The 27622-nt window shown below is 39.2% G+C and overlaps 1 protein-coding gene across 1 annotated transcript in view; it reads left to right on the top strand.

Annotated features, from left to right (window-relative positions):
- Positions 1-2601: 2601 nt before the first annotated feature.
- LOC141018216 (BCAS3 microtubule associated cell migration factor-like) overlaps positions 2602-27622 on the top strand; it is a 295541-nt gene continuing 270520 nt past the window's right edge. Inside the window, exons 1-2 of the mRNA XM_073493140.1 lie at positions 2602-2618; positions 19537-19687. Coding sequence (XP_073349241.1) covers positions 19584-19687 — 104 coding nt within the window. The 5' untranslated portion in view covers positions 2602-2618; positions 19537-19583. The remainder of the gene's footprint in view (positions 2619-19536; positions 19688-27622) is intronic.

Genomic DNA, 27622 nt, shown 5'->3' with positions numbered 1-27622 from the left:
AATATTACATTACGTTCAAGCCCTGCTCTTTTAAAATAAGGCTGTCATAATTTGTTTCGAGAGTGTCAGGTGACCAGGTTGGATAAGTCATCAAGTTAAAACTATTTTTATGTTGGAGTGTTGAGGATGAATTGAGCAGTCTGAAAGCCCAAGGAAAGCAGCTGTTCTGTAGTCTGGTGGTACCGTGCTAAAACAATGTTTGCTCTTTTTCATCCTATGCGTGTTCAGTCCAGAGGGGCCGCCAGAATCAACAGGAAATTGAAGCTCCTGTAGGAGCTTTGATAATACTTAAATTCTAGTGTAGAAATCTGCCTGAAGTGCAACTTTATTATGATTGCAAGTGTAGTGACACTTTTTTGTTTTCCAAATGTACCATTACTGAGTTTCAGTCTGTGTAAACGAGTTTGACACAAAGTAGATCTTCAAAAGCTGATTCACTCTAAAAATGAAAAGTTACAAAATCCATTAGTTATTGTTTCAGTCAAAATCTGTCTCGCTCCACACTCCAACTAAGAGCTGATGACTATGATCATGAAAAGCAGTAAATCAAAAATGTAATCATTATAACTACCACATTATTAGTTGTAGCATTTGTTTTTACAAAATCTCAACCAATGGTAAAGATTTTCAAAACGCTATTTCCCAGTTTGATATTATATCAGAACATATCTCACTTTTGTTATGAAGAAAACTTAATTTGGTAATGTGTTGGTCCTGCTTAGTGGTAACATTGGTCTGATGTTTGAATTAATCTACTCAGCGCAATTCATCCACTTTGGTTTCTCATCAGCTCGATTTGGAAAATCATATTGATTTCTTAGAAAATCAGTTACATTGTGCTTGAATAAAAATAAAGTTATAAAACTAAATGTAATAAGATATTACTTTCTTGAATCACACCTTTTGCAGTGCAGTCATTTTTAATAATATGGTCATGGCAGCAGGGTCATCACCAGATGCACTATGCAATTTCATAAATTGTACAGTGGAAGTTTTGGGGCTTCTCTGGGTGTTGAGAATTAACTCAATGGCAGACTTAGACTTGTCAGACAAGCTCTTGCACCAAAACAAGATGATCCTCAGCCTCAAAAGCAAGCATATGTTTATATGGTGCAAAAGTACCAAAAAGTGCATATCTCAGTAGGTCATTATCAGTTCAGCATTGAGTCCTCTGTGGGGCAAGGTCATGTAGGTCTCTGTGTGCCTGTTATTTTGAAGATAAATTGGCTCCAAGACATCCTGCCACATTTAAATTTAGAAATCCAGCCCCCTCCACCGCTACCGCTGCCACCAGCGTTGATAAAAACTCCATAATTTGCGCAATTTTCACCGGATGCAAACACATTGAGTCACATTTGCTTTTGTGTCTGCCTTCCGCCTGTTTTTGCACACCGGGTGTGAATTTTGGGCAGTGAAGGCGGTTTTCTTCGGCTGGCAGAAAGCAGGAGGGTGAGGCAACCCGGGGCCGGGCCACCTAGCCACAACAGCTGCTCTGTGATTGTCGCCAGCGAGGACAGCGTTGATTTTTGGGAAGGAACTGTAGAAAAGTACACATCCTTCTCAAAGCTGGCAGCTTAGGCCGCCAGCACGCCTAAAAATAGAGGCTGCAATTGGCCATCTTCTTGTCACAGTTAAAAACTGGAATGGCTATTTACGTCCCTCTATATAGTACCCCACCTTCTTCCCCCCCTTTTTTTCTTTTTTCCCAAATCCTTTCCTCTGTATGATCACTGTATTGTCATTTGAGGTGATGACCCATAATGTATCCGTCCCATACTGTAAAGCGCGGTTTGTCTGCGGCCCAGCGCATACAAGGCTTGATTAGAAAGTGCAGTTTCTGTGCACAGGGCAGAGGGTTGCTGAGGCTATACCAGGAATATGGCAGCCACTGTAGAGTTTTATTACTCAGATGTTTTTCAGATCCAGCCACAGGACTGTATAATACAGCAGTGCAGTGCAAACAGGTTTCGAGTGCTCCAAAAACAACTCATAATAATCTTAAAACCATCTTTGATATTTTAATTTGATCTGCCCTCATATTTCTTTGTGGAGGGCTGTACTTTGCCCTGTAGTGCAGTAGATGGAGATCCGGCTTTTATCAACTGACCAGGAGTCAGTTTGTCTACTTTCAACATGAAATACTGTTCAATGTCTCTGCTTTTCCCTTTTCTGCGACACTCTCATGACAGTTATGACTTGGTGTGCATTTTTTACCATGCATGGCTGCCTTTCGTGTGTATACACAGCGCTGGTCATACACATCCCAACCATAAAACATCAACACGAGGCTATTAGTCAGTGCAACAGATTTGTTTCCTCACCGAGCAGAAGCCCTGGTGGTCCGATCACGGGGCCATCTGGGCCCTGGCGCTGGTTCAGAGAGAAAGGGGGAGGCAAAAAACAAGGTGTGACGGGAAACTGTTAATTCACTTGTTGATAAAGGGGCACTTCCTTTCTGCTATTAGAGTCTGACGGCTTGCTTATTTAGGTTTGGACTTTTGTTTTATCCCCCCCCCCTTCCCCCCCAGCGCTCCCTTTCGTCAGTCATCGTCGTGTGGTGAAAAACACCAATGCTCTGCAGAGGTCGATGCCAAGGAAACATTACCTCATAACTGCTGGTGTGTGACACGTATGTACATGACCTCACTGTGACCCTGTTTTTGAAAGTATAGTTACTGTTAGTTAAACAGTTACAGAGCGCAGTTGAAGTTGAAATCTCTTTTTCACATAGAAGATGGATTTAACAGAGCAAGTTAGCATGTTCATTTCAAAAACGTGTAAACAGTATGAAACAGTGAGATAGATTACTTGTCCAGATTTCAGTCATCATGATGAGCTGTGTGCCTTGGATCAGTGTCCAGCCTGAGACTGAGCTAACCAGCATTCGTAAAGCCATCACAGGCCCACATGTTCACCAAGTTTGTTAATTTTAACTTTGAGCTTTCATTTTAACTTCTTTTCTTAGCTATATTTCCCATTGTAGTTGATATGATTATAGAAATTCATATTATTACCTTCAATCTTTAGTCCATTAACAAAGTTAAGACTGAAAGAATTTAATTTAAACTAAAAGACATTTAAAGAGAACTCTATTTGCTGAAAAAGATCACATCATATGTTGGAAAGCTCCTAAAGGACATGGTAGTGAGAATGTCCGGTCAGCGATGGCTTTTAAGCTAACCAAATGTGAATGTCTGTTCTGTTTCTTGTTTATCCAGAGAAAGTAACATCTTTATAGTTCAGGGCACTTCACCACATTGATGCAAAAGTCATTTTAAAATGTAAATACTACCTTAAAGCCCTCCTTCTCACTGATTTTTACCATTACCTAAAATGGCCAGATACAACCAGGTATATCCTTGTCATATGTTGGTTTTCACACAGTGATGGTATGCTTCAGTTTTCTATAAAGGTAGCACAACATAACACAGAGAAGACGAGAAGAAATGAAAATTATTCCTGTTTGTCTCTCCTTTGAGCAAGAAATATGTTGCCCTGTGTATGCATCGGCACTGGTATAATTGTGGAGAGGTCATACAGAATAGAGAAGGGTCAGGATTTCCACAGGGACCAACGTTGTCAGTGCCTCCCTCTGTTTGACCTTGTCCTGTATATTTCATGCATTTGCGAGCATGCATCCGGGCACACTCACCCCTGACATGTAGTTCACACGTTTTATCAGTGACAACAGCATTGCTTCCTTTGTTTTATCCGTGGACATTTGTGTTGTGCGTCTGTGTCTCAGTGGAAGCTACAAATAAATAGGAACAGTCAAAGAATTTGTGGATAATCAGGAAACATTAATGGTTAATACATTTGTCACTCGAAACTGCTAAAATTAATTTTCCAAGAAGTGAATTATTTATTTGTTCTTTCAAAACATTAAATTGTTTTGAATACAAAAAATCTTGTGGAAATCGTTGATAAAGCAGGGGTAATACATGAATCATAGTTCACTGAAGTCTTTTGCTATAGTTACCCAGAGTCATTGAATTCTACATTAAAGCTTAGTGGCAGCCCTGTATTTTAGTACCAGACTTGTCCGCCGTGTGGCGCTGTGTGGTCAGGATTGTCAGTAGTGTGGAGAGGGAGGAGCAGAGCAGCCGGGCTGTGTAGACGGAGGAAAGGAGTTGTAAAGCTTGAGTTGTGCTGCGAGGGTTTTGCCTTGATACAAATCTAACAACAGTGAAAGAGAGGGGAAATTTCTCTGGCTTTTTTAATGAATGGTCACTTCCTCCAGCTAAAACAACTTGCAGCCCTCCTTTGGAGATTTTTTTTTTTTTTCCTTTTTTTTTTAAGAGGCAGTCTGAACACTTTTTTGTTGAATGTAGAGACCTCTCAGCTGTAATCTTTTTCTTCTAGGCATTTTCTTTCCTTCTGTCATTATTGTCTTTAGAAGATGATGGAGGAAGTGAAGACCTTTTTTAATGTAGATATTATGCTTAACATTTAAACTGTTAAAATGAAGATTTCTTTTCTGTAGACAGTTTGTTGTCAAAATTCATGTATTTCATTGGACACGCAACATCCCATTCAAATCCTACTGTATATATCCTAATAATTTACCCTGCAAATTACAAGGCAGCAGGGAATAGGACATGACAAATAGCTTTCATAAAGGAGCAGATGTTCTTTTAAAAGCATTTTTCCCTCAACCTGCCATATAGTCAAGAGGATTAGGCTTTGTACATTACTCAGTACATTTGATTTAACAGTTGTGTGCCATCAAAGGTAAGCTAGTGTTAGCGGCTTGTATTTGTTGCAGGCTCCGGCGGCAGGCTTCTCCCTGTGGTCGGCAGAGGAGCCAGAGCCCAGCTCGGCTTGAGTCAATAAACGGAGAGCTCAGCGCAAAACCACACTGCAATCGAACAAGCTGTTTACCCTGAAAATTAGCCTTCCCCTGTACTTTTAGGGCTTTTAAAGCAACCAAAAATACACAGTGCGAGGAATATGTATCTTGGCCGGCATTCGGGCTCCGCCAGAGACCTCTGTCCTTTTTATGCGTACCCTAATAACTCAATCTCCACAACCACTAAACCCTCTTATCACCGGGTGCTCGCCGCTGCACTCATCATTATTTGATTTGCAAAATTGGAAGGTAGAGATAAAGAAATAAAGCTGGCTTGCCATTACACACAGGCAGCACTTGTGGCTTCTAGCTTATTTCCTACAATGTGAAAAGTGCACACTCTATAAAGCCAAAGCCTTCCATTGTCACAGAATCAATAGGTTTTACATCCCGCCTTTGCTCTGCTACAGCGTGTCCATCTTCTTTATACATTTCTTTGTTTTACCCTCATTTTCTTTTTTATTTGTCTGTTCTTGAAGCATAACGCCTTTAAAATGTTTGTTTTACTCCAGTGTGGGGTTGTGTAACCTAAATTGTTCCAATATAAAGTAGACACTCGATATAGTCCAAATATCCTCCTGTTTTATACTGTACACCTACTGATCTACTGTGGATGTACAGTATATAATGTAGGAAACACTTGACTGGAATGTCTCTCTTCAGAATGAATTATTTTAAGGTAGTGGGAACTGAGTCACTAGTATGTCTATGAAATACTGTGTTACAGCAACACGAAGACACACATCATAAAAATTTGATTATCTTAATTGAAAACAACTGAAAACATTTGTCAAATTAATTAGTTCAAGGATACATGTAATAATTTCTTACCGAATGCATTCAAAAAAATAATTTCCACTTGTGCTATTTGAACATGACATGCATAACTAACCTGTTAGATTCAAGTTTTACATCACGTCTAGGATTCTGAGGGGAACCCTTGTCCTTCTTTATTCTTAAGTTACCTGTATCATGTCTAAGTGTTTCTGACACAGGGTTTATTCAGATTCAGATGCTGTCAAAACTCTGCCGGCTAAATTTGGATCAAAAGGGCCTGCGGTTGTTACCTGCTATTCAAACAGAGCTTCTGTCACAGCCCAACAGAACTGTAATGTCAGTCAATCAGCATTATATCAGGCTCGTTTTTAAATAACAAAATCAAATCAGAGCGCTCTCTCTCTCTCTCTCTCTCTCTCTCTCTCTCTCTCTCTCTCACTCTCTCTCTCTCTCTCTCTCTCTCTGTGTGTGTGTGTCTGTGTGTCTGTGTGTGTGTTTTAATGTAGTGTGGAGCATGAGAGGGCTTGGAATGTTATATGGTTAATGCAGATGAAAGAAGATGGACTGTTGTGATAAAATACTTTAGTAAAAAAAAGAGTGGTATGAACTCTGCATTGACTGCAGGAAAATCACCATTAGTCACTTTTCTAATATTATGATCATGAAGGAAATGTTGAACGTTGCTGTTTGGCCTGATCCTGATTTTCATCCAGTTTCTCATAAAGACAGTGTAGGAGAGCTGTGACAGCAGCAAAGACATTGCATTATCGGCGGTCTTATTGTTTCCTCTACTTCCTCTACTCCTTCAGTTATTTTTGATTAAGAATTAAAACGTTAAAAATACCAATATTGTCTTATTGTTTTGTTTAAAATATTTTGTACACACACTATGCAGTTCATTTTTAATGTTGTGTTGCTGTTGAAGAAAATTATGATGAAATTCTTCCTCTTCTCTTAACTCCATCCTGTTTTTCCTTGATGATGGTTGCTGTTTTCATTCTGATCCAACTCAAACTAAAATATATAAATTACTTAAATTAGCTGCAATTGTACTTAGATTTGTCCATCCTTGCCCAGTATTAATATCTTTAAAAAAAAAGCCCCATTGGCATTCAAAACACTGAAGTGTATTCTGAAAATCAACTCAAAATCAGTTTTCAGTTTTGTATTTTTTTCAGAAATTATCAATCCAGTATCAGTCTACTCTACTCTATATCCTACAGTTTACAATGTTATTAAACAAAGGATGCACAGTATGTATTGGGATGATAAATTATTGGCCCTAAAATGGGAAGTTTATGTTATTGGCTATTTATCATATCAGTGAAATAATAGCTGATAAATATGGATGATAACACGAAACCAAGTGGCTTTCATGGACTCAACAAGCATGGCGTCTACACACTCTGATACAGTAGGTGGCGGTATGCAGCTTTAAAGCTGGTTTGCAATCTGCCAATAAACACAAAGAAAAAGGAGAAGAAGAACAAGCGCAGCAAACAATACATGTTCTGCGAGGAGGAAAAGTCTACAGGTTTTAACACAACAAATCTAATCGGATCTATTGAAAATTAAACCACCACCATCACTGCATCTTAACACTTTCTTACCCTCAGGTGTGCACAAACTGCAGGTTAGAAGCTTCTTTTTAAAAAATAAAAATGTGAAATCATCAATTATCTTATCAGTGTTGGCTAGGAGATGCAGGTAATTATCGGTTAGATAGAATGAATTGAGCCCAAAATGTATTATTTTAGTCTCCATATTTGGCATAAAGTTGTGTTTTGGCTACAAAAATAAGTTATACAAATTATTATTTTTTTATAGTGTAACCCAGTACAAGACATTGTGAGAACTTCTTCACATGTTCCTCTCCTGAAAGTCTTGCATATTTTTCTTCCTTCATTCAAGTTAACAAATCAAATAACTGATTTACAATTTTGTGTCAACTTTTAGGCAATTACTTCATATCTTGTACATTTTAGTGTTATTTTGGAAACTGGACAGGTTAAATTTCCCACTTAGTTATGTTGATTTGAGAGAAAAAAAACAGTCCAGCCAGGATCCACCCTCCCTTCTTTCCCAAACATCCAATCATGGCCATAACCCATCCCTATTTACTGTGAGGTACCAGCTCCTTGACCCAAATCAGATGATGGCTATACACACACACACACACACACACACACACACACACACACACACACACACACTCTCGTACACACTCGTGTACACACATATGGAGTGTGGGTGTCATCTGATCCAGTGGAGCTGTCTGACCCCCTCCCAGCTCTTCTTGCTGTAGACTCAGCGCAGTCTGATGAAGCCTTGTAAATACTGACATGCTGTAAACTTGTAGATCTGATTTCAGGGTGACGTTTGTGTGTGCGAGCGTGTGTGTTTTCATGTTTGCGTGCGTTCCTTTCACATAATTGTTTTCTCATGATTATCTTTGCTTGTTTGTCAGAAGTGACCATGTGTGTTTCTACATGCAGACATGTTCTGCTTCTGTATTGTTTGTAGTTTTTTTTCCTCCCGCCTGCTGCTTTTTCCTCTTCATTACAGCACAAACTACCACGCCACTCGTATGCCATATACAGCATGTTACACACTGTAAAATCTCACTTTCTTTTCTTTTTCTATGCTCTCAAGTTTTATGACAAAATTAGAAAAATCATGTCCTGGGAATTTTTTTGTAGAGCGTCTGTTTTTTTTAGCTGCCTGACATGAGAAACGTCAATAAAAACACAAAATGTTCAAAAAATGTTCCCAAATAGGGCTGTTAATAAAAACCTCCCCGTTAGCTTGCGGTTTGGGAGCGGGGGACCGGGCAGGAAGCCATTTTCACACAGGCCGGCCTGACCTCGACTCTTAACTCCTACTGAAAATAGCAGACGAGCAAGATCGCCCTACAATGAAAAAAGAGTGGGGGGGAGGGAAAACTGAGGAGATAGATCTCTCTGCTGCAACATTACCTGAGAGGGAAAGAAAAAAGGAAGGAGGAGGAGAAAAAAAAGCCTGATGTCTTTTCCACCAGTCCTCAGATTCCTTTGCAAAACAGTAAATCTTGTGAAGTTTATTTTCTTTGCAGCATCTGTGTTTTATAAGGGCTCTTTTAATTTGTTTTTACTCTGTCCAGTGGGGGATCCCCGCGCCTTTTTCTTTTTTTTTTCTTCCCCTTTTGTGTTCAACCATTTTTAGCCCTCCCTGCTGTCTATCTCTCCCTTTTTCTTTCCTTCTGTTTTTTTTCTCTCTCCCTCTCTTTCCACCCCTGTGGAAGTGAGTGTTTTAATAATGATACTTTGGGGAATTGGGATGGTAGAACAGCTTTCTCCTCCTGCAGAGAAAGACCCCCACCCCCCACCCCCCCATTCTTCTCCTCTGCCCTGCTTTAATCCCTCCCTCCTCTAACATGTCTGGGAAACTTCAAGGAATGAATGGTAGAAAGTGGAGACAGACTGATACAGGTCTGCCGATATTGGTTAGTTATCGAAGACCAAACTGTTGGTGACTTTGTTAGATGTACGTTATTTTTAAATGGTGCAAATCCACCCTTTATGTTTCAGGGACAATTTTTATGAATACTTTTTGATACCTAGGTATGGGGAATATCAATATGATTTAACGTTTTGTTTTTTTAATGAAAAAAAAAATCTAAAATTTTAACACTGGTAGACGTAATCTCAAAACAATTTAGTCTAAAATTCCATATGGATGCTTGAATCTACTTCTCAACTGTTTGATCAACCTAATAAATCTCCCTCATCAATGTCATCATTTATTAGATAGGATATAGAATTCTACTGTCTATTTTATGATATCAGAAAGTGACTAAATATCTGGGTGGGCAATACAGCCTAATATGGCTTAAAATAATATTGCAGTATTTTTAGGCTATATTGTGAAACACAATATACTACATATCTTGATATTTTGAAATCAAAAATTCTAATTTCTGACATCAACAACTCAGCCAAACTTAAAAAAAACCCTCAACCTCTCCATAGGCTGTCTTGTGACAGTTGGCCTCTTATTCTAGGAGTTTCCAAGAGAGCAGGGCTCCATGATCTCACCATCATGTCAAACTGCTAAATGATGAAATAAATTTTTATTGTACCTTTTTAAATAATTCTGGTTATTTTGCAATCCATTTTGCAGTTACCACCCAAACCTGTTTCAGGTGGGGTTATCGCAGACTTGCTGTATTATTTCAATGCAACTTGATTATGTCACAAATTCATCCAGAGAAATTGTGAAATAATATATGTGTATTGAGCTAAGGAAGTAAGATTAGTATTTTGTCCAGACGTAAATGCAACTACCGAAGCAATTACAAGCTGTAACATGCAAATTTCTGAAATCCAATGAAAGACAGATTCAGTAGATATCAGACAGATAGAAAACCTTGAGGTCAACACAGTACAAATATCTACAGATGAAATAAAACCACTGAATATAACATTACAGCCAGCAAAAGTGTGAAAAATGTGCTTATTTCAAAAATTAGAAATGATGAACGAGTAATATAACATCTTTGAATTTTCGATATATTTGCAATGAATATCAACACTTTCACAAACTAAAGTTTCAAGGGAATAAAAATAATCCTTCTTAGGTAAATCTAATGTCAAAATAACCCCGAAAGTGTGTTTATGAACTCCGAAGCTATATTTAACAAGATCTGTGGCAGTCAGTTTTTTATGCAGGACCAAATAACTTCTAGATGTGATAGAACTACATTAATCTACACATTTTTAAATTAATGAAGGTCGCCAAGTTTCCTTAGGGTCTCTTGGAGGTTCAGGACAAAGTTCAACCCAATCCAGTGGAAAATGAGTGATTGATGAGGTTTAGAATATACAAAAAGAATCACTAAAATGCTGCAATTTTGGCCAAACTGAAAAAAATCATAACTTAAAAAGTATTTGGAGTAAAGGATGTTATAGGACTATAGGATGTTACAAGATCCCATTCATTTTATAATGAATGAAAATGTTTTAATAGGCTAACGTGACATGAGAAGAAGCTCTTAGACAACTTACCATTGATTTATCGACATCGGCTTCATGGTTTGTTTCACACATTTTTGCTGATTTTATTAAAGGTGACACATGACATCCATTTATTCTCTGTATGTGAATTTAACCTTGTGCTGCTGTTTGTTTCCATCTTTACGAAGTCTTTACATTGATGTCACAATATTCAGTTCAGACTTGTGCCATATCGGAAGCGTTGTAACTACGCTGCTCAGAAGAATTAAGGGAACACTTTAATAACACATCAGATCTTGATCAATGAATTATTCAAGTTGAAAATTTTTATGGATGTACTGTGTATAATTTGTTGAGAACAAAATGACATAACAACTGTCGGTGGAAACCAAAATCATCAACCCACTGAAGGCTGGATTCAAAATCACAACAAAAATCAAAGTAAGACATTTAAATTACAGGCTGATCCAACTTGTGTGAAATTTATCACGGCAACTCATAATGTGACTCAGTAGTGTGTATGACCCCCCCGTGTCTGTATGCACTCCCTACAACATCTGGGCATGCTCCTGATGACTCGGTGGATGGTGCCCTGGGGGATCTCATCCCTGACTTGGATCAGGGCATCAGTCAGCTCCTGGACAGTCGGTGGTGGTACTTGGCGCCGTTGAATGCACCGATACATAACGTCCCATAGGTGCTCAATTGGATTTAGGTCAGGGGAACAAGAGGGAAAGTCAATGGCATCAATGCCTTCGTCATCCAGGAACTGCCTACAGACTCTGGCCACATGAGGCCAGGCATTGTCCTTCATCAGGAGGAACCCAGGGCCCACTGCAGCAGCGTAAGGTCTGACAATCGCAGGATTTCATCCCGGTACCTAACACTGGCTTACATGGAGGTCTGTGTGACCCTCCAAGAAGACCATAACTGACCCACCGCCAAACCGGTCATGCTGGATGACGGTCACAGGCAGCATAATGTTCACCATGATGTCTCCAGATTCTTTCACGCTTGTCACATGTGCTCAGTGTGAACCTGCTCTCATCTGTGAAGAGAACGGGGCACCAATGGAGGACCTGCCAATTCTGGTGTTCTCTTGCGAATGCCAATCGAGCTACATGCTGGGCTGTTAGCACAGGTTCCACTAGAGGACACCAGGCCCTCATGCCACCCTCATGGAGTCTGTTTCTGAGAGTTTGGTCAGAAACATGCACACCATTAGCCTGCTGGAGGTCATTTCCTAGGGCTCTGGCAGTGCTCTTCCTGTTCCTCCTCGCACAGAGGAGCAGATACCAGTCCTGCTGCTGGGTTGATGCCCTTCTACAGCCCTGCCCAGCTTTCCACGTGTAACAGCCGGCCTCCTGGTATCTCCTCATGCTCCTGAGATTGTGCTGGCCAAACATTCCACTGTTGTTATTTGCTTATGTAGCATAAAGGGACAACAACCTTTTGTTCTAAAACCGTAGTGTTGTAAGATTACTATTTTTTTTATTTAATTTATTTTTTGAGTACATTTTGATGTGGATCCTCATAAAAATCCAGATCTAGCGGATTTAAATATGTTTTTCTCGAGGGAAGTCTTTCTGTCAGCCTCTATACGGCAACAATTTAGATATTGGATTAGGCTTGATTGAATTTAAGGGGTCTGCTTGGTCTTGGCATCCGTATGCACTTTACTGAATGGTGTTCTAGTTTTTGTTGGTATACGTATATTGGTGCCAAAGTATTGAGGTTTGACACCCAGCTCTAATATCAGTCAGGCAGTAACAAGAAAGCCATGTTTTCCATCACCAGCTTATAGGTATTTGACCCACAAAGATCTCAGCACCATATTGTTGTAATCAATCATTTTTTATTTGAAGAAAGTGTGGGAGTTTACTGTCTACAGAAAAAATATTCCACTGTGAGTTTGTACAGCAGCTTCAGAACCGGCACTTTTTATGCTGTGTGATTAAGTTCAAATCCATTTTGAGCGTGTGTGTTCTTGTTGGTATGTTTGTTTATGAAACCGTGAAATAAAACCTGCCTCACCCAGCCTTCCACAGCGGTTAATCCCTAACAGAGGTTTCAGTGGCTGATTAGGATCCATGATCCAAATGCTGTTGCAGAGATTTTGCTGCCTGGGTTCAGTTCTGTCAAGCACAGTGATCAGCTAGCACAGTTTATTACACACTACAACTATTGGCGTGCAGAAAAAGTTTTTTTTTTTCTTTTCTTTTTTTTTGGCCCTGGAAATAGGAAGTAAACGCAAAAATATCAGCTTCAATCCAAAAACATCTTCAAATGCACAATGTCTAGTCGCATCCATAAAAGTATTCCCCCGCTGGGACGAGGTAGCTTTTTTCTTGTCTTCCATACTCCTCCTCTTTCTCAACCCCCCGTCTCACAGCTGCAATATCATCTTCAGGTCCAAGGTCTCTCCTAATTCCCAAAGCATCAGCCTGCCTAACCTGCTGCTTCCTTACATCTCCCAACCCAGTTCCTCTTCAGACACACTAGAGTTTTTGTTTTTTTTTTCTTTTGACTGAAATATCCTCTCTGGCAGAACAATTCAAATAAGACGAAGTGTTTGTGTGGATACACGCAGTCTTTGGAGCTTGTCCTGTCGCACGTCGCCTCCTCATTGGAAGCTTCCTGCTTGTATTGGATGCAAAGTAGGTATTAAAAGAGTTGAGAGAAACATGAGATAGCGTGACACGGGGCAGCTGAGGAGAGAGAAAGTGCGTGAAGGATAAAGAGAGAGGCTTAATGCGAGAATAGAATGCAAATGCTGTTGGGACAGGGAGAGATGGATGGATAGATGGATGGATGGACGGCAGAGAGCTGGATGGATGGTTGGATTAAGGGAAAAAGAGAGACGGGGGTCAGGTGACAGTGTGACTTTTTGGCAGGGTCAGAGTTTTTTCTCGACGACGGCGACGGAGCCGGATTTGCATTGATGGATCTTCTTTCCATGGGGTTGTCATGTATCAGTGCTTGGGCACATCACGCCCCGGTCATTAATCAAATCATGGCCTCCGTCTAGAGCTATATGTCTGCCAGACGCCTCTCATCTGTCTACCTTGCTCTCTCTCTCTCTCTCTTTCTCTTTGTAGTAGCCTGGGCCAGCCTTTTCCCTTCTGGCCTCCTTTCTACCTTTTTTCTGCACAGACTCTGTTTTTCCGTTTGAAATGATTATAAATAATACTCAGATACTTCTGCTATAGTTGGGAACATGTGCCAAGTCCATAGTTACATTTCAACGGGTAGTTTAAAAGATGATTATGATGAGACCAAAACTTCAGCATTAGCAGTAGTTTCAAGCAATGCTGAAGTAATAGTTATAGTGTGGCAAAGGTTGTAATGACAGTACTGTAGAAGTAACACCTAGTGATACAGTAAATATGGCAAAAGCCCTTTAATATTTAGGCCAGATTTTGTGGTCTGTGGTTTTTTGACTCCAACATGAATGTGATCAGTAGTATCTAAATCTGAATGGAAATCTTAAATCTTTGAAAAAGAGTAAAGGTGCTTGTACACACAAATGCAAAATATGCAGAAAATATTTACAGTCCTTTCATCAGATGTATAAAGGTGCGTGTACACATGGTTCTCTTTCATACATTTTAATCTTTGTGAAATTATAAACACATGCACAAGTCCGATTTCACTTCCACTTTTAGCCATCGGTGGATGCAGACACGCCCTTAATCAGTTGTTTGCATATGTCTGCTCCACCACTTAAATGAAAGTAACAGCATCAAGGTGATATTTCACAGCTGCACAGTGTTAAAGGTGCCATCCTGGCCCACTGCTACTATTGGCACTAATTATAGTATTATATCTGCAAACAGTCATCTGCAGCAGTATCTCAACCATTGTCATCCTTTGTCGGAAATGTAATCAGTAATGATTTCGATTAATGCACTCATAAAATGAAAATGACTTAAAGGCAGGGAAATGACATGGCAAAAATTGCAAAAGGACAAACAGAATTATTAAGAACAATAACAATATAGCACGTAATGATCAATAAAGTTTACAAAGCACAAATTCAATTATATTACATTTAAGTACACACTCAGTGAAGTTGATAACAACCTTAAAGAACAATATCGCATTCAGTCTTTTCCATATCCACTTCACCAAATCACATCGAACTCTCCAGAAAATGTGTTTTATGCTGGTCTGAAGTACGCATGAGTTGCACACCTTGTGACCTGACTTTTTTTATTTTAGTTTTTGTCTGTTTTTGGTGTTTGAGATAGGGCTGCACAACATATACTTTCAGCATTGATATCACAATGTGTGCATGAGCAATAGTTATATTGCAGGATGTGCAATATCAAGTGAGCCAGCATGTCATACAACAACTTTTTTGGTTCTTTTGGGCCTATTTTGGTTGTTTGATAAAACGCACTCCGCCACAAAATCACCCCAATGTTTCTATAATGATTCATTAATTCCATAAAGAGCTATTCAATTATGTGGAGGAAATTCCTGTATTTTTTCATATTGCAAAATATATCACAGATAACCAAAATATCACGTCAGTTTTTTTCCAGTATTGTGAAGCTCTAGTTTACGTGTAGTTGAATCTATACTGTCAATAACATTTCTATTAGTTTGATCCTTGTCAGGTAAAAAAATCACTGTTTAACTTTCTGTGTGCATTCTAACGTTTTCTTTTTAGTTATTGCAAGTTAATTATACCTTCACCATATTTCAGATTGTATTTCTGTTTCTGATTTATCAGTTTAAGACTTGTTTGGCTGAAAGACACACAAAATGTAAGTGATAAGAAAAAAACACAAACGACATTCAGATTTCCTCCTATCCCCCTTCCATGATATATCTGGACTATCATGGAAACAGGAAGGGAGATTCAGGATATTTGATTATTTTTCAGAACTGTTCCGTTCTCCAAAAAACACACACAAAAAAAATGTACACACCTTTTTAGTGCGTAAACTAATTTCACTTCTTAGAAACTAAACCTTGTCTTGATCAATGTCCCTCTCTCCCCCACCATACTTTGACTCATTCTGTCTGCAACCCTCCACCACGCCTACACAAACATGCACCACCCACACACCCTTGCTGTCTGTCTCTCCACGTCTATTCATGTATCGTCTTCTGCCGGTGCGTGATCGCTCCTTCCACACCTACTTGTTTTCACTGGGGTGGGGCCTGTGATAATTTAGATCCCTTGGGCTTGAGTGACAGCAGGGTATGACAGTTTGATCAACAGTGATCATAACTCTGCGTCTCAGTCTGGCCACACCTGTTCAACAATCCACAGCAGGCTTATTTTTAAGGGTGGGGGATGACGAGGGATAATGCAGTAGGGCAAAAGTGAAAAGTCCGTTTTGGATGAGGATGCTAAATTTATTGATACCCCCACCCCCAGTCCTCACCCTCTTCTCCCCTCTTAGCTGAAGCACCATTATGGCTTTTCAGGCTGCTTCCTGTACAGATTTGTTTTCTGGTCTGCCCCCTCCCCTCAACACAAAAGGTGGCTGCCTGGGCTCTGGGGGTGTAGCACTTTTGAAATGTGAAGGGCTTTCAGGAGCTGCCCTGGTACAGACTGCTGTTAGTCTGACCAAGAGAGGAGCAGAGGGAAATGAAGGACGGGTTTGTGTAATGGTCTCCTCTCCCCATCTGAAGGTCACACAGCATTGTTGGCCAGCGGAGGTCTAAGCGACAGGCCTTGGAGGGCCACAAAGCAGAGGTTTGGCAGGACTAATGAAACTCGGAGCTACACGTTAATGATCTAAAAGACTGGACCAAAACACTCAGCAGTCCCTTTCCGCTCGCATTCAGCCTCCTCTTGATCGCTCCTTCCAAATAATGACGAGGCACTCTCCTACTCTACCTTTATTGTAACCTTTGATGTCTGCCTTGTTTTCTTTGTCTCTGCGTCCCCCTCCCTCCTTTTCATTCCTTTATGTTACGAGACTGTCACTCATCTATTAAGGCAACAAATGGAACAAGGAAAACATTCAGAGAGGTTATTGTGGTGCACCCACAGGTTTGCTCTTTATTTCTTTTGAAAGCACTTGAACTTGGAATTTTCCTTGGGCTGCCCATTGAATCAGCAGGATACACTTCTTTTTGTTGTTCCTATTGCCCTAGGATTACAAACATATTTGTTTTATAATCCCCATTTTTCTAACCCCTATAGTGAAATGTTTCTATGTAACTGTTTCAATGTGACTGTTTCTTTTCTCATTGTATGAAAGGGTCATCCTACCAACTTTACAAAAGAAACCCGTATGAGTACACCTACCTCGAGTAGTATGTCATTGTTCAGAAAGTTGCGTTTATTATTTGTGCAGTAAACACTCTTGATGAAGGCCTATGGGGACTGAAACATTAGTACTATTTACTAGAACAGTACTAGGCAGGGAACATACCTCTGCCAAGGCCCAACAATCCTCTTTATTCAATCAAGCCAACTCCAATATCAAACTCGATAGCCCTGTATAGATTTTAAACCGAACATACAGTAACTGCTTAACCATGATTTAAGACCACCAAATGTAGGATCTACTTCAAATTGTACTCACTCATATATACACCAGCCACCTTAGTACGCCTTATATTTTTCTTCAGGATCCATGCATTATTCCATGAGAAATCAGCGAAAATGTTGAAAAACGCCCTGTCTTACAATGTTAAAGAAAGTGAGAAATAAATTCCTGGGTCTTTCCCTTTATCTGAATTAACAACAAAAGTTATTGGGGTCTATTCTGGGTGGAGACCCATCATCCATCCCCAAATTGTGGAAAAACGTTCCAACCAACCAACCAATGGACAAGGGTGAAAACATAACCTCCTTGGGAAGTAAAAAAATGTGATGATGCTATGCAAGAAGAGTGTACTTCTGTTCTGAACTCTCAAGTGATACTTTCCATCACACCTGTTAGTTGGATGGACAAATATCTATGTAATGTAATAAACAATTGCTTAATAAATGGTTTATAAAGTATTTCATTGTTTGTTACTTTACTATAACTTTATAAATTATAAATTATGAAATTTTACCAAAAGTTGTCCAGGTTCAGTAATAAGCTTCTCTGAGGGTGCACTCACTCTTGGCTCAGTTGCTCTGTGCCGTGCCGAAGCACAATTGTCCCTCCTCCCCAGTCCCCCACTGCCCTGCACTCACATTGCTCCGGCTGTAACTGGGCCTGAGCACGGTCACCACTTGTACATACATCAAGCCTAACATCACAGAGAATATGACTAACTTTACTGACTTTTTTGTGTCTTAGTTTGTGTGGTTTTGGTCATAGATGGCCTTCTCACATTCCTGGATTTCTTTATTATACAAAGTGGCGTAATACGCATGATTATACTTCATGTCCACGTTGCGCACCCGTGCTTGTGCTCGTGTGTGATCAACCGTTCCGTGCCGAAGCACACCTCTTCCAACAGTGTCAGGGCCAAGAAAGTGAACCATGCTTGAGCATGGTACGGAACTCTCACACTAGTCAAACAAACTGGACTTTGAGGGTCAAACGTGCTTGGGCATGGTACAGATTGCCTAGTGTGAGTGTGCCCTGAGATTTGTGCTAGCCCAGTAAAATAGAGGTAAGCAGAACTGGGTTTGTGGTCGTCACAGCATTGAAAGATGACATTTAAAAAAAAAATCAAAACAGTGACATGTCATCGTCAACACATGGTCACCAGTTTTTATTGAGATTCCTTCATCAGTAGAAAGTAGAAATCAATTATCGATTATTTCAGCTCCAAGCCTTGGGTAATGAAGTTACCCAAACATGCCTACACAAAGTCACATATTTTACCTCCCAGGATGCAGTCCACATTTCTCTTGGTCCTGACTTAGATTGACAGAAAAACTTACATTGAATTAAAAATCAAATCAGTGGATGTTCAGTATGTCAAAGCTGCCTTGCCATGCATTAATCTTCAGTAGACAATGTGACATTTAAAAATAGAAGTAAAAGTAATTAGATTCAGCTTTTCCTGATTATTATTTACTGCTTTATATATATATATATATTGTCAGTCTGCCTTTTCAAACAAATATTATTGAAATGTGTTTTCCAGTAAGATGTAGGCTAACTGTATGTGTTAAGTTAAATAGTCAGTGAACTAGTGGTCTCTCTGCTGATGTTGCTGGTTAAGGTCATTAGGCCTTTAAGAAGCCCTTTGACATGGCCTGATTAAGTTTGGCTGGAGCTGCATGGGATATGTGAGATGAGATGTGTTTCTTTGAATCATCTGAGTGTGTGTGTGTGTGTGTGTGTGTGTGTGTGTGTGTGTGTGTGTGTGTGTGTTGAACCAGTGTGTAGGGCCTGTTGATTGGCCTTGATTAACAGACTGCCAGGCACTAGAAGCAGAGCTCGAGCCTTTGTAATGTAGCATCTTGAGTTGGTTATTTCCAATCATTCCACGGGAGGCCTTGAACCCGGGGTTATATGTTTTTGCGTGTGTGTGCATGTGAGGGGTTGGAAGAAATAAAATATACCGCACAGTACTCAAACAAGGCTTTTTTTTTTTTTTTTTTTAAGAGAAAGGTGTTTCAATTTTGTAAACAAAGTCCTCTGGTGGTCCACTGAATGCTTAGTCCGCAATTTAAAGTGAATGAATGGAAAAAGTGAATGAGTGTGTTTTTAATCTAATTCAAACTGAGCAATGTTGACAATTAGCATCTGTAAAGAGCACTGAGCTGAAAAAGGAACCACTATGCAATGAAAAATGAATTATGTATAAAAGGTTGCTCCAGTATTCAGTGGGATTCTTAGTTTTCTGCGACCATTACCTGGGAAGGCTCATGATTGACATATTTGTCCATTATGTTCCAAATCTCCATGAAAAGGAGATTTCTCTGACCTTGCTGTCCAGTGAACATCCCATACTACTCAATGAGGACACTTTCAGTAATCCTGTATTTCTTTGTGTTTCTAGCCAAACTGAGCAGCCAGGATTCGTACAACAACTTCACAAATAACAACATGGGGAACCCGCGGCTGTCCCCACTGCCCAGCCTCACTGTGGTGCTGCCTCTGGCTCAGATCAAACAGCCCATGACCCTGGGCACCATCACCAAACGCACCGGGTAGGTAGCACACACACACATACACACAACTCAGCCTTTATTCTCCACAGGATATCCAGTTTATGAGGCACATGTGTAACACAGCTATAGTATAAAATCATCCTATCACATTACTTAGTAGGACATGTTGCAGCAGAGTTTCTATAGTCATTCATCAGTCACTTAAAACAGTTGATTGATAATACAGTATGATATTGTCATATTTATGTGTAATTATATGTGATTACAAACTGTAATGCATCTTTACAGTGTGATAAAGGAGTTGTTCATTCATTCTTCACTCTAAATGGAAATATAAATAGTAAACAAAAAGTTCTTCTTGCTTGATTTCCCTCATCAGCGAAAGTTTGCTCACTTCACATGAAGAATGAAGAAGTGTTAGTGAATAATTAATAAATCTAACCATCTGACCATCTAATTATTATCTTTGTATCACTTTGTCATTTTGAGATATGGCTTTGTAAATTCAAAATGGCGGAGTGAAGACAAGATGCACCAAGTACCTCAGTAAAAACTGTCAAATCCTCTTATTCTCATAAAACCTGATGGATAAAATAATATTTTTCAACTAAATACGTTGTTAGAAATACTTTTATTCAGATTTTGATAACATTATTCTTGTACATATTTTTTCTCTGCCTGAAAACACATCTGTCCTGTCCAGTGGAGGTTATGCACCATAGTGTACATTCTGCCTATTTAGATTCCGCCTTTTTTGTATGTTATTTAAAATAAGGATTTAATTTGCACTTAACTTCTTTTATTAAAAGCAATATTAAATAGTCTGCAATTGTCTCCCTAAAATTGTCTCTTTTTTATCTATAAAAGGGTCCAATGGGAAGAATATACCCTTTGTCCACTGGAGTGGACAGATTCATTCAGTCACAGGAAAAAAGTTGTACAAGAGATTTTTTAACAATAAAAAGATTTAAGTCTCTACAGTGGACATTTACATACTTCCTTCACAATAACATTAATTGAAAAAAAAAAAAAAAAAACGTTATTGGTATGATTTTTCACTTGTATAAAAGTAAAAACAAACACTAAAATTTGAATTACCTCTGGATTTAATACTTCATGCATGAAAGGGTTAACAACTGTGTTATATTATGTTGTCAATCATTCATTATCTTTTAATACCAGTCACCACGTACTTCACAGCAGGATCTGTTGATCAAAACACAAAATGTTCTTCCTGCTTAAAACTAAATTGTATACCATGTATTAACGGTTTACTAACAGCTTACAAATGCTAAGTAGGGGGGTAAATAAAATATTTCCTTATTTTGCTTGTTTAACAATGCAGTCAAAAGTAGAGACCTAACTAAATACAACAATGTGCACAACAAATCATAAAAAGTATCAGAAGTGTTCAGAAATTGAACGTATTCTTTAGATCTGTGATTCCTCAGACCAGCTGCATTTAGACTTAACGTTTTACTACTCACCTATCCATCTGCAGGATATAAGCTCTATGTACAGCTATTGCTGTAACTATTGCCAGTAATATGAAAAGTTGCCTGAATATGAAACTTTGATAAATACATTGATAAATTAGACTCTCAACTTGTTAGTCATGATGATTGTTTTCAAGAACTCCCTTTTGTAAAAAATAGCACAACTGAAACCTTTAAAATGTAAGGTCTCCAGAAGGGGTTAGTTTAAATGGATTTTTGGCAATCTCACAAACTCTACTAAATTTACAGTTTGGCCACAGTTGAGGAAATTTAAAATCACACTGCATTACATCTTTAGCTTCATTCAATGATTTGCTGTCTTTAACCATTAATCACATTGTAAAAACACGGCATTGTGTCAACAGTGGCCCTGTGTAGGCCAAAGCTTTTCCTCTCAGTCATCCAGCTCATGGACTCCTTTTGTCTCAGGCCACCAGTTTTTTGCATAGGGTAATGAAGCACAGCACACATGCGAACTTGTTCTGTGGGCTGTTTGGAAAGCAGATAAAACATCTCATGCAGATCAAGAATAGAAATCATACTTTGCCAATAATTTAAAATTGTATTGATGTCATATTAAATGCATTGTCACCCTGATAATTTACATATTGAAACAAGTTTTAACTAAAAGACAGTTCTGCTCTCACGCACCTCTCTCCTCTGTCTTTTCTGTCACTTGGATCTTCGCCATGCATTGAAATTATGTAGTTTTAAGACCATCAGCAACCATAGGCCTTTGCTAAGTACATTTACATACAGTACAGGTGGTTCCACAAATATGGGCAGATTTTAATATTTTAATTTAAATGTAATTTTCATGCCCTGTTTGAATGGGAAATGCTATAATGATTCAGACAGACGGCAAGGGATTTATTACCTCGTGATATTTGATAAGTGAGCTTTGAGGTAAAAACAGAGACCTGATCCTGCGGTCATCACAAACAACTTCAGGCCATTTTCCAAATCATTAAGATAACCTGCAAAGTTCATTTGTTTGTATTATAGCTCATGGGATACTTTGTTGTTCTTCTCTGGTATATTTGTTGTGATGTCCTGGTACTGGTGGTTTGCATTTGGTTTAGCAGTTGTGATATTTAACTTCCTATGATGTGGGTTTTTCAAGGTTTGATTGGTTTTTAATTTAGGTCTGGAAAAGATAAATATTTCCAAATTCACCTTCTACAGTGTGAGAGCGTTCAGGTTGTTTGTGTTCATTTATAGTTATAGTTAGTTAGTCATTTACTCAGTAAAAAAGCTGGTTTTCTGTTCTATGTGATTTTTTTTTCAGCTGTTTTTATTTGTTTGTATTTGCTTGCTATGGTGTGTTTTATTGTCTCCATCCTATACTAAACTCTCATTGCTTTTATTTTTGTTGACTTATCGATGTTTTTTCTTTTTTATTGAATTACTGGCTTATTTTTATGGTGATTTACTTTCAAAATATTCCTTGTCAGTCATGTAGTGTAGTTATCGCTGGGAAAAAAAGGGGGACTTATTAGTAGGGATGCACTGATATGGAAATTCTGGGCCGATTTTTAAAATAATTTGAACGATAACCGATACAGACTTTTTTGTTGTTGTTTTTTTTGTTATTTATTTTCTCTTTTGTGTGAAGGAAACAAAAAGTAATCTATAAAAGAATAACTGAACTGTTTTAAAGTCATTCAGCCCTTCAATACGCTAATACTGATTTATAAAACAACCTTTAATATAACTTTCTTTCTCATGAAATTTTTTTTTTGAAAAAATTGCAAAAAAAGCCTTTTTAAACCTACAACTATCTACTCAGTGAGGAGTTTTTTAGTACTTAGCCCAACAAAAACATTATTTTCATGAGACATACATTAATGCAATTAAATGTTATTAGAAAAGCAACCAAATATAGAAGAAACCATTAATTCGCTGTGCTCCTCCATAATCTCCTCAAACATGTCATGCAGAGCGGACCGTGCCCTGTCCATTCATGCCCTCTTGCTCTGTGAGTGATCAGCAGGCCCACATGGAATCTGCAGCCGCAGAATTCCGCAGACAACTCTGCAGATTTTCAAAGATTTTAAACGAGTAGAGTTCCTGCTTGGTAAACTCAGAACATTAACATGTCTCTGCCCCTTTGTGCATGTGTGGGACAGTCTTGTGTCATACAGTTAGCTAAGATCAAAGTTTGTGGTGCAGTGTGACAGCATGTCAAAAATTAGATTGACTGCTGAGGAACTAGGTACTAAATATTTATTTCAACCTGCTTAAGCTAATTTTAGGTTGTTTTAATGTGTTGTGTTTGCTTATTTTTGCTAAAAACCATTTTTGTTATCTTCTTTTAATATTGTCGTTCATTTTACAAGTAAAGAAACATTCTGCTGAATTTCACAGAGTTTTAATTCTGGATCACTGCAGAAAACTGTTTAAAAAATCTGCAGATTCCGTTTGGGTCTGGTGATCAGCACTCTATAACATGCGTCTGATCTCTGTCACCTCTCCAGCTCCAGCAGCAGGCCTAGCCATCAGTTGTGTGTCCAGTGCTGCTGGTGCACATTGTTTAACATCAACATCAAAGTAGCTTCTTATATCTAATATCTGTAGTTCTTATATCTGGGATCCAGTGAGGTTGGGATTGCAATCCATTAGAGCAGAGCGTTTGTTTACAGCCTCTTAAAATGCAGTCTTCGTTGATTTAACACCATGGTCTTTGTTTGCCTCCACGTAAAAGACATCTCAGGGCTCTCTGCGAGGAGATCACGTCAGGAAATACTGGAATATCTTGCAAACTGCAAGTCGCTGATCTCTCTCCAAGAGCCTCGTTTTCCCACGCGCCAACATTTTTTTTCACTTTTGTTTGAAAACAAACCACACGTGCACATGAAATGTTGCCAGACTAATGAAGAAAGTAATGGCTGAGGTCTGAGGGAAGGCGGGTCTGGACAGCACATGTACCCAGCGCAAAATGAATGAGACACGACCAATTAACATTAGCCACTGTCATTGGTTAATGTCATCTTATTTGACGATGAGCTGATGCCAGTCAACGAGGTGCATATCAACCTATCAACCTCAAACTTTTTGATACTGGTGTCAATGTGACGTATGTGTTTTTGATACCAAAATAACACATTTTTTAACTCCTTATTTGAGAATTACTAACTTTTTGGCTGAATTAAAGCCTTCTGAAATTGCCAGATTTTTGACTTGAATCCAGAATTATCAGATCAAGCATTAAGAGCCTGACCAGACATTTGATGAAGACTTTCATCACTTTTCAATACTCTGTGTTACAGACACATTTCATTCAGTACCAAAATGGTATTTAGGTTTGATAGCCCTAGTGACAAAGGTACATGGGATTCTCTGTAAATGAAGTTTGTTAGTGAAAGAGGTGATACCCTTTTTCTGTCTGTGTTCAGCGGTGTTGGGTACCGCTAAATATCCAGTAATCTTTAAGTAGGTTAAAAGTAGGTAAGTAACAGGAATATAAAACATATCAGCACTTGTATGTCGGAGGAAATGTGCTCTAAAAATACCTAGATGTAAGGGTGATCCAGCTAGGATTTTAGGGGGCGATCACCAATCAAAAGGAAGTTTCTTTACTGTCATCAATAAATGTTCGTAGCATAGTGAAATCACCATTAAAATGTTGGGGAAATATTGGGAAATAAATAATTATATTTATTGTTATTAAGAGATGTCTGTGAGCTTCAGTTAATATGTGAGCAAAACAAAAAGTTGGCCACCATGGTTCAGACAACAGAGCCTCCGTGTTATTTTATATTCATATCCTCCAGCTATAATGTTTCACTTTCCCAAAAGAAAAATGGGTGCAACAGATCTATATAAAACACACCTTGTTGTCTACTGGAATACCGTCTGTGTCTCTGCTCTGTATCTGTATCTGTAATGAAACAGACAAACAGCAGAGGAGAGGAGAGAGGCGACCGCTAAACACAGTGAAGACTTTTTTAAAATTTAAATATTTAGTTTCTTTTTTCCGTTCATGCTAGTGGTCCCGTTGCGAAGGCGAGCAGCTTGTGTAAATTTTAGTGGCACAGAATCGGATATACAGTTGAAACCAGAAGTTTACATACACTGTATAAAAAGACACATAACCTTTTTTTTTCTCACTGTCTGACATTAAATCAGACTAAACTTTTCCTGTTTTAGGTCAGTTAGGATTACCAAAATTATTTCTATTTGCTAAATGCCAGAATAATGAGAGAGACAATTTTTAAGACAATTTTTTATTACTTTCTTCAAAGTCAGAAGTTTATATACATTTCATTAGTATTTGGTAGCATTGCCTTTAAACTGCATTACTTGGGTCAAACGTTTTGGGTATCCTTCCACAATAGTTAGCTGGAATTTTGGCCCATTCCTCCTGACAGAACTGGTGTAACTGAGTCAGGTTTGTAGGCCGCCTTGCTCTGATGCCTTTTCAGCTCTGCCCACAAATTTTCTATAGGATTGAGCTCAGGGCTTTGTGATGGCCACTTCAAAACATTGACTTTGTTGTCCTTAAGCCACTTTGTAACTAATTTGGCAGTATGCTTAGGGTCATTGTCCATTTGGAAGACCCATTTGCACCCAAGCTTTAACTTCCTGGCTAATGTCTTGAGATGTTGCTTCAATATTTCTACATAATGTTCTTTCCTCATGATGCCATCTATTTTGTGAAGTGCACCAGTCCCTCCTGCAGCAAAACACCCCCACAACATGATGCTGCCACCCCCGTACTTCACAGTTGGGATGGTGTTCTCAGGCTTGCAAGCTTCCCCCTTTTTCCTCCAAATGTAACGATGGTCATTATGGCCAAACAGTTCAATTTAAGTTTCATCAGACCACAGGACATGTCTCCAAAAATTAAGGTCTTTGTCCCTGTGTGCATTTGCAAACTGTAATCTGGCTTTTTTATGTTGCTTTTGGAGTAATGGCTTCTTCCTTGCTGAGTGGCCTTTCAGCCCATGTCGGTACAGAACTTGTTTCACTGTGGATAATGATACTCTTACCAGCTTCAGCCAGCATCTTCACAAGGTCTTTTGCTTTTGTTCTGGGGTTGATACGCACATTTCGCACCAAAGCACATTCATCTCTGGGACACGCTTCCTGAGCGTTATGATGGCTGGACATTCCCATGGTGTTTATACTTGCGTATAATTGTTTGAACAGATGAACGTGGCACCTTCAGGCATCTGGAAATTGTACCCAAGCATGAACCAGACTTGTGGAAGTCCACAATTCTCTTCCTGATATCTTGGCTGATTTCTTTTGATTTTCCCATGATGTCAAAGAAGCATTGTGTTTGAGGTGTGCCTTAAAATACATCCACAGGTGTGCCTGTAATTAACTCAAATGGTGTCAATTAACCTATTAGAAGCTTCCAAAGCCATGACATCATCATCTGGGCTTTCCCAAATTGTTTAAAGGCGTAGTAACTTAGTGTATGTAAACTTCTGGCTTTGAAGAAAGTAATGAAAAATTGTCTTAAAAATTCTCTCTCTCATTATTCTGGCATTTAGCAAATAGAAATAATTTTGGTAATCCTAACTGACCTCAAACAGGATAAGTTTAGTCTGATTTAATGTCAGACAGTGAGAAAAAAAAGGTTATGTGTCTTTTTATACAGTGTATGTAAACTTCTGGTTTCAACTGTATCTGACACCGATCGGCCGGACAGCGGTAATGGATGATGCTGAAAACTGTCCCTGGTCAATCGATCGGTGCATCTCTAATTCATTGCTTGTTTGGGTCTGCACATGGGATTGGTTGGCAGTATGAACAAGAAAGAATATAGCTGGCTTTATTCGTAACCTCTCTTTGTGTAAGAATTCTACAATTATTCCACGCTTTTCACACATTACACCTGGTCATGAAACACCTCAAACAGCTGTATTGGCTCTGTAGGACATTATCAGGCCTGGTGGGCTCCTTCATCCATCCATACAGTCCAGAGGAGGCATCAGTATTAATGCATCAGGACATGCAGCTGTGCGGCCTGCTCCTGCATGCACACAGCTGCACCAATTCACCAAAAACACACGCATACACACACACACTGAGTGAAGCAGCAGGTTTTGCCCCTAGAGTGGGGGGTGATATCATATGCTTTCACGCTATACTTGCACAGGAGTGCCCAGGCACCATCTGTCTGTCTGTGCAGCCAGCCCTCTCTCTCTTTTATATGTGTGTGTGTGTGTGTGTGTGTGTGTGTGTGTGTGTGCGTGTGTGTGTGCTCGTGCATGCACGTGTGTGCGCACGCGTGATAGAGAGAAAGAGCGAGAGAAGCGTCCGGCAGCTGTATTTACACCTGTATGAGCAGATCCCTGTTGGCAGGGCGACAGAGGAACACACCAGCTGCTTAACCTACATTCCCTACCAGGCTGTCTTTGTGTGCACTGTGCCGTGACACACACGCAGATAGACATGTTGATGAAGCTTTTGCCCCCTTTGTGGGACCAGGCCAACTCCAGGGATACCTTCATAGACCCTGGCTTAC

This window comes from Pagrus major, chromosome 2 (assembly GCF_040436345.1).
Source record: "Pagrus major chromosome 2, Pma_NU_1.0".
Classification (NCBI taxonomy): Eukaryota; Metazoa; Chordata; class Actinopteri; order Spariformes; family Sparidae; genus Pagrus; species Pagrus major.
The sequence above is the reverse complement of the archived record's forward strand: the minus strand, read 5'-3'. Positions and strand labels throughout refer to the sequence as shown.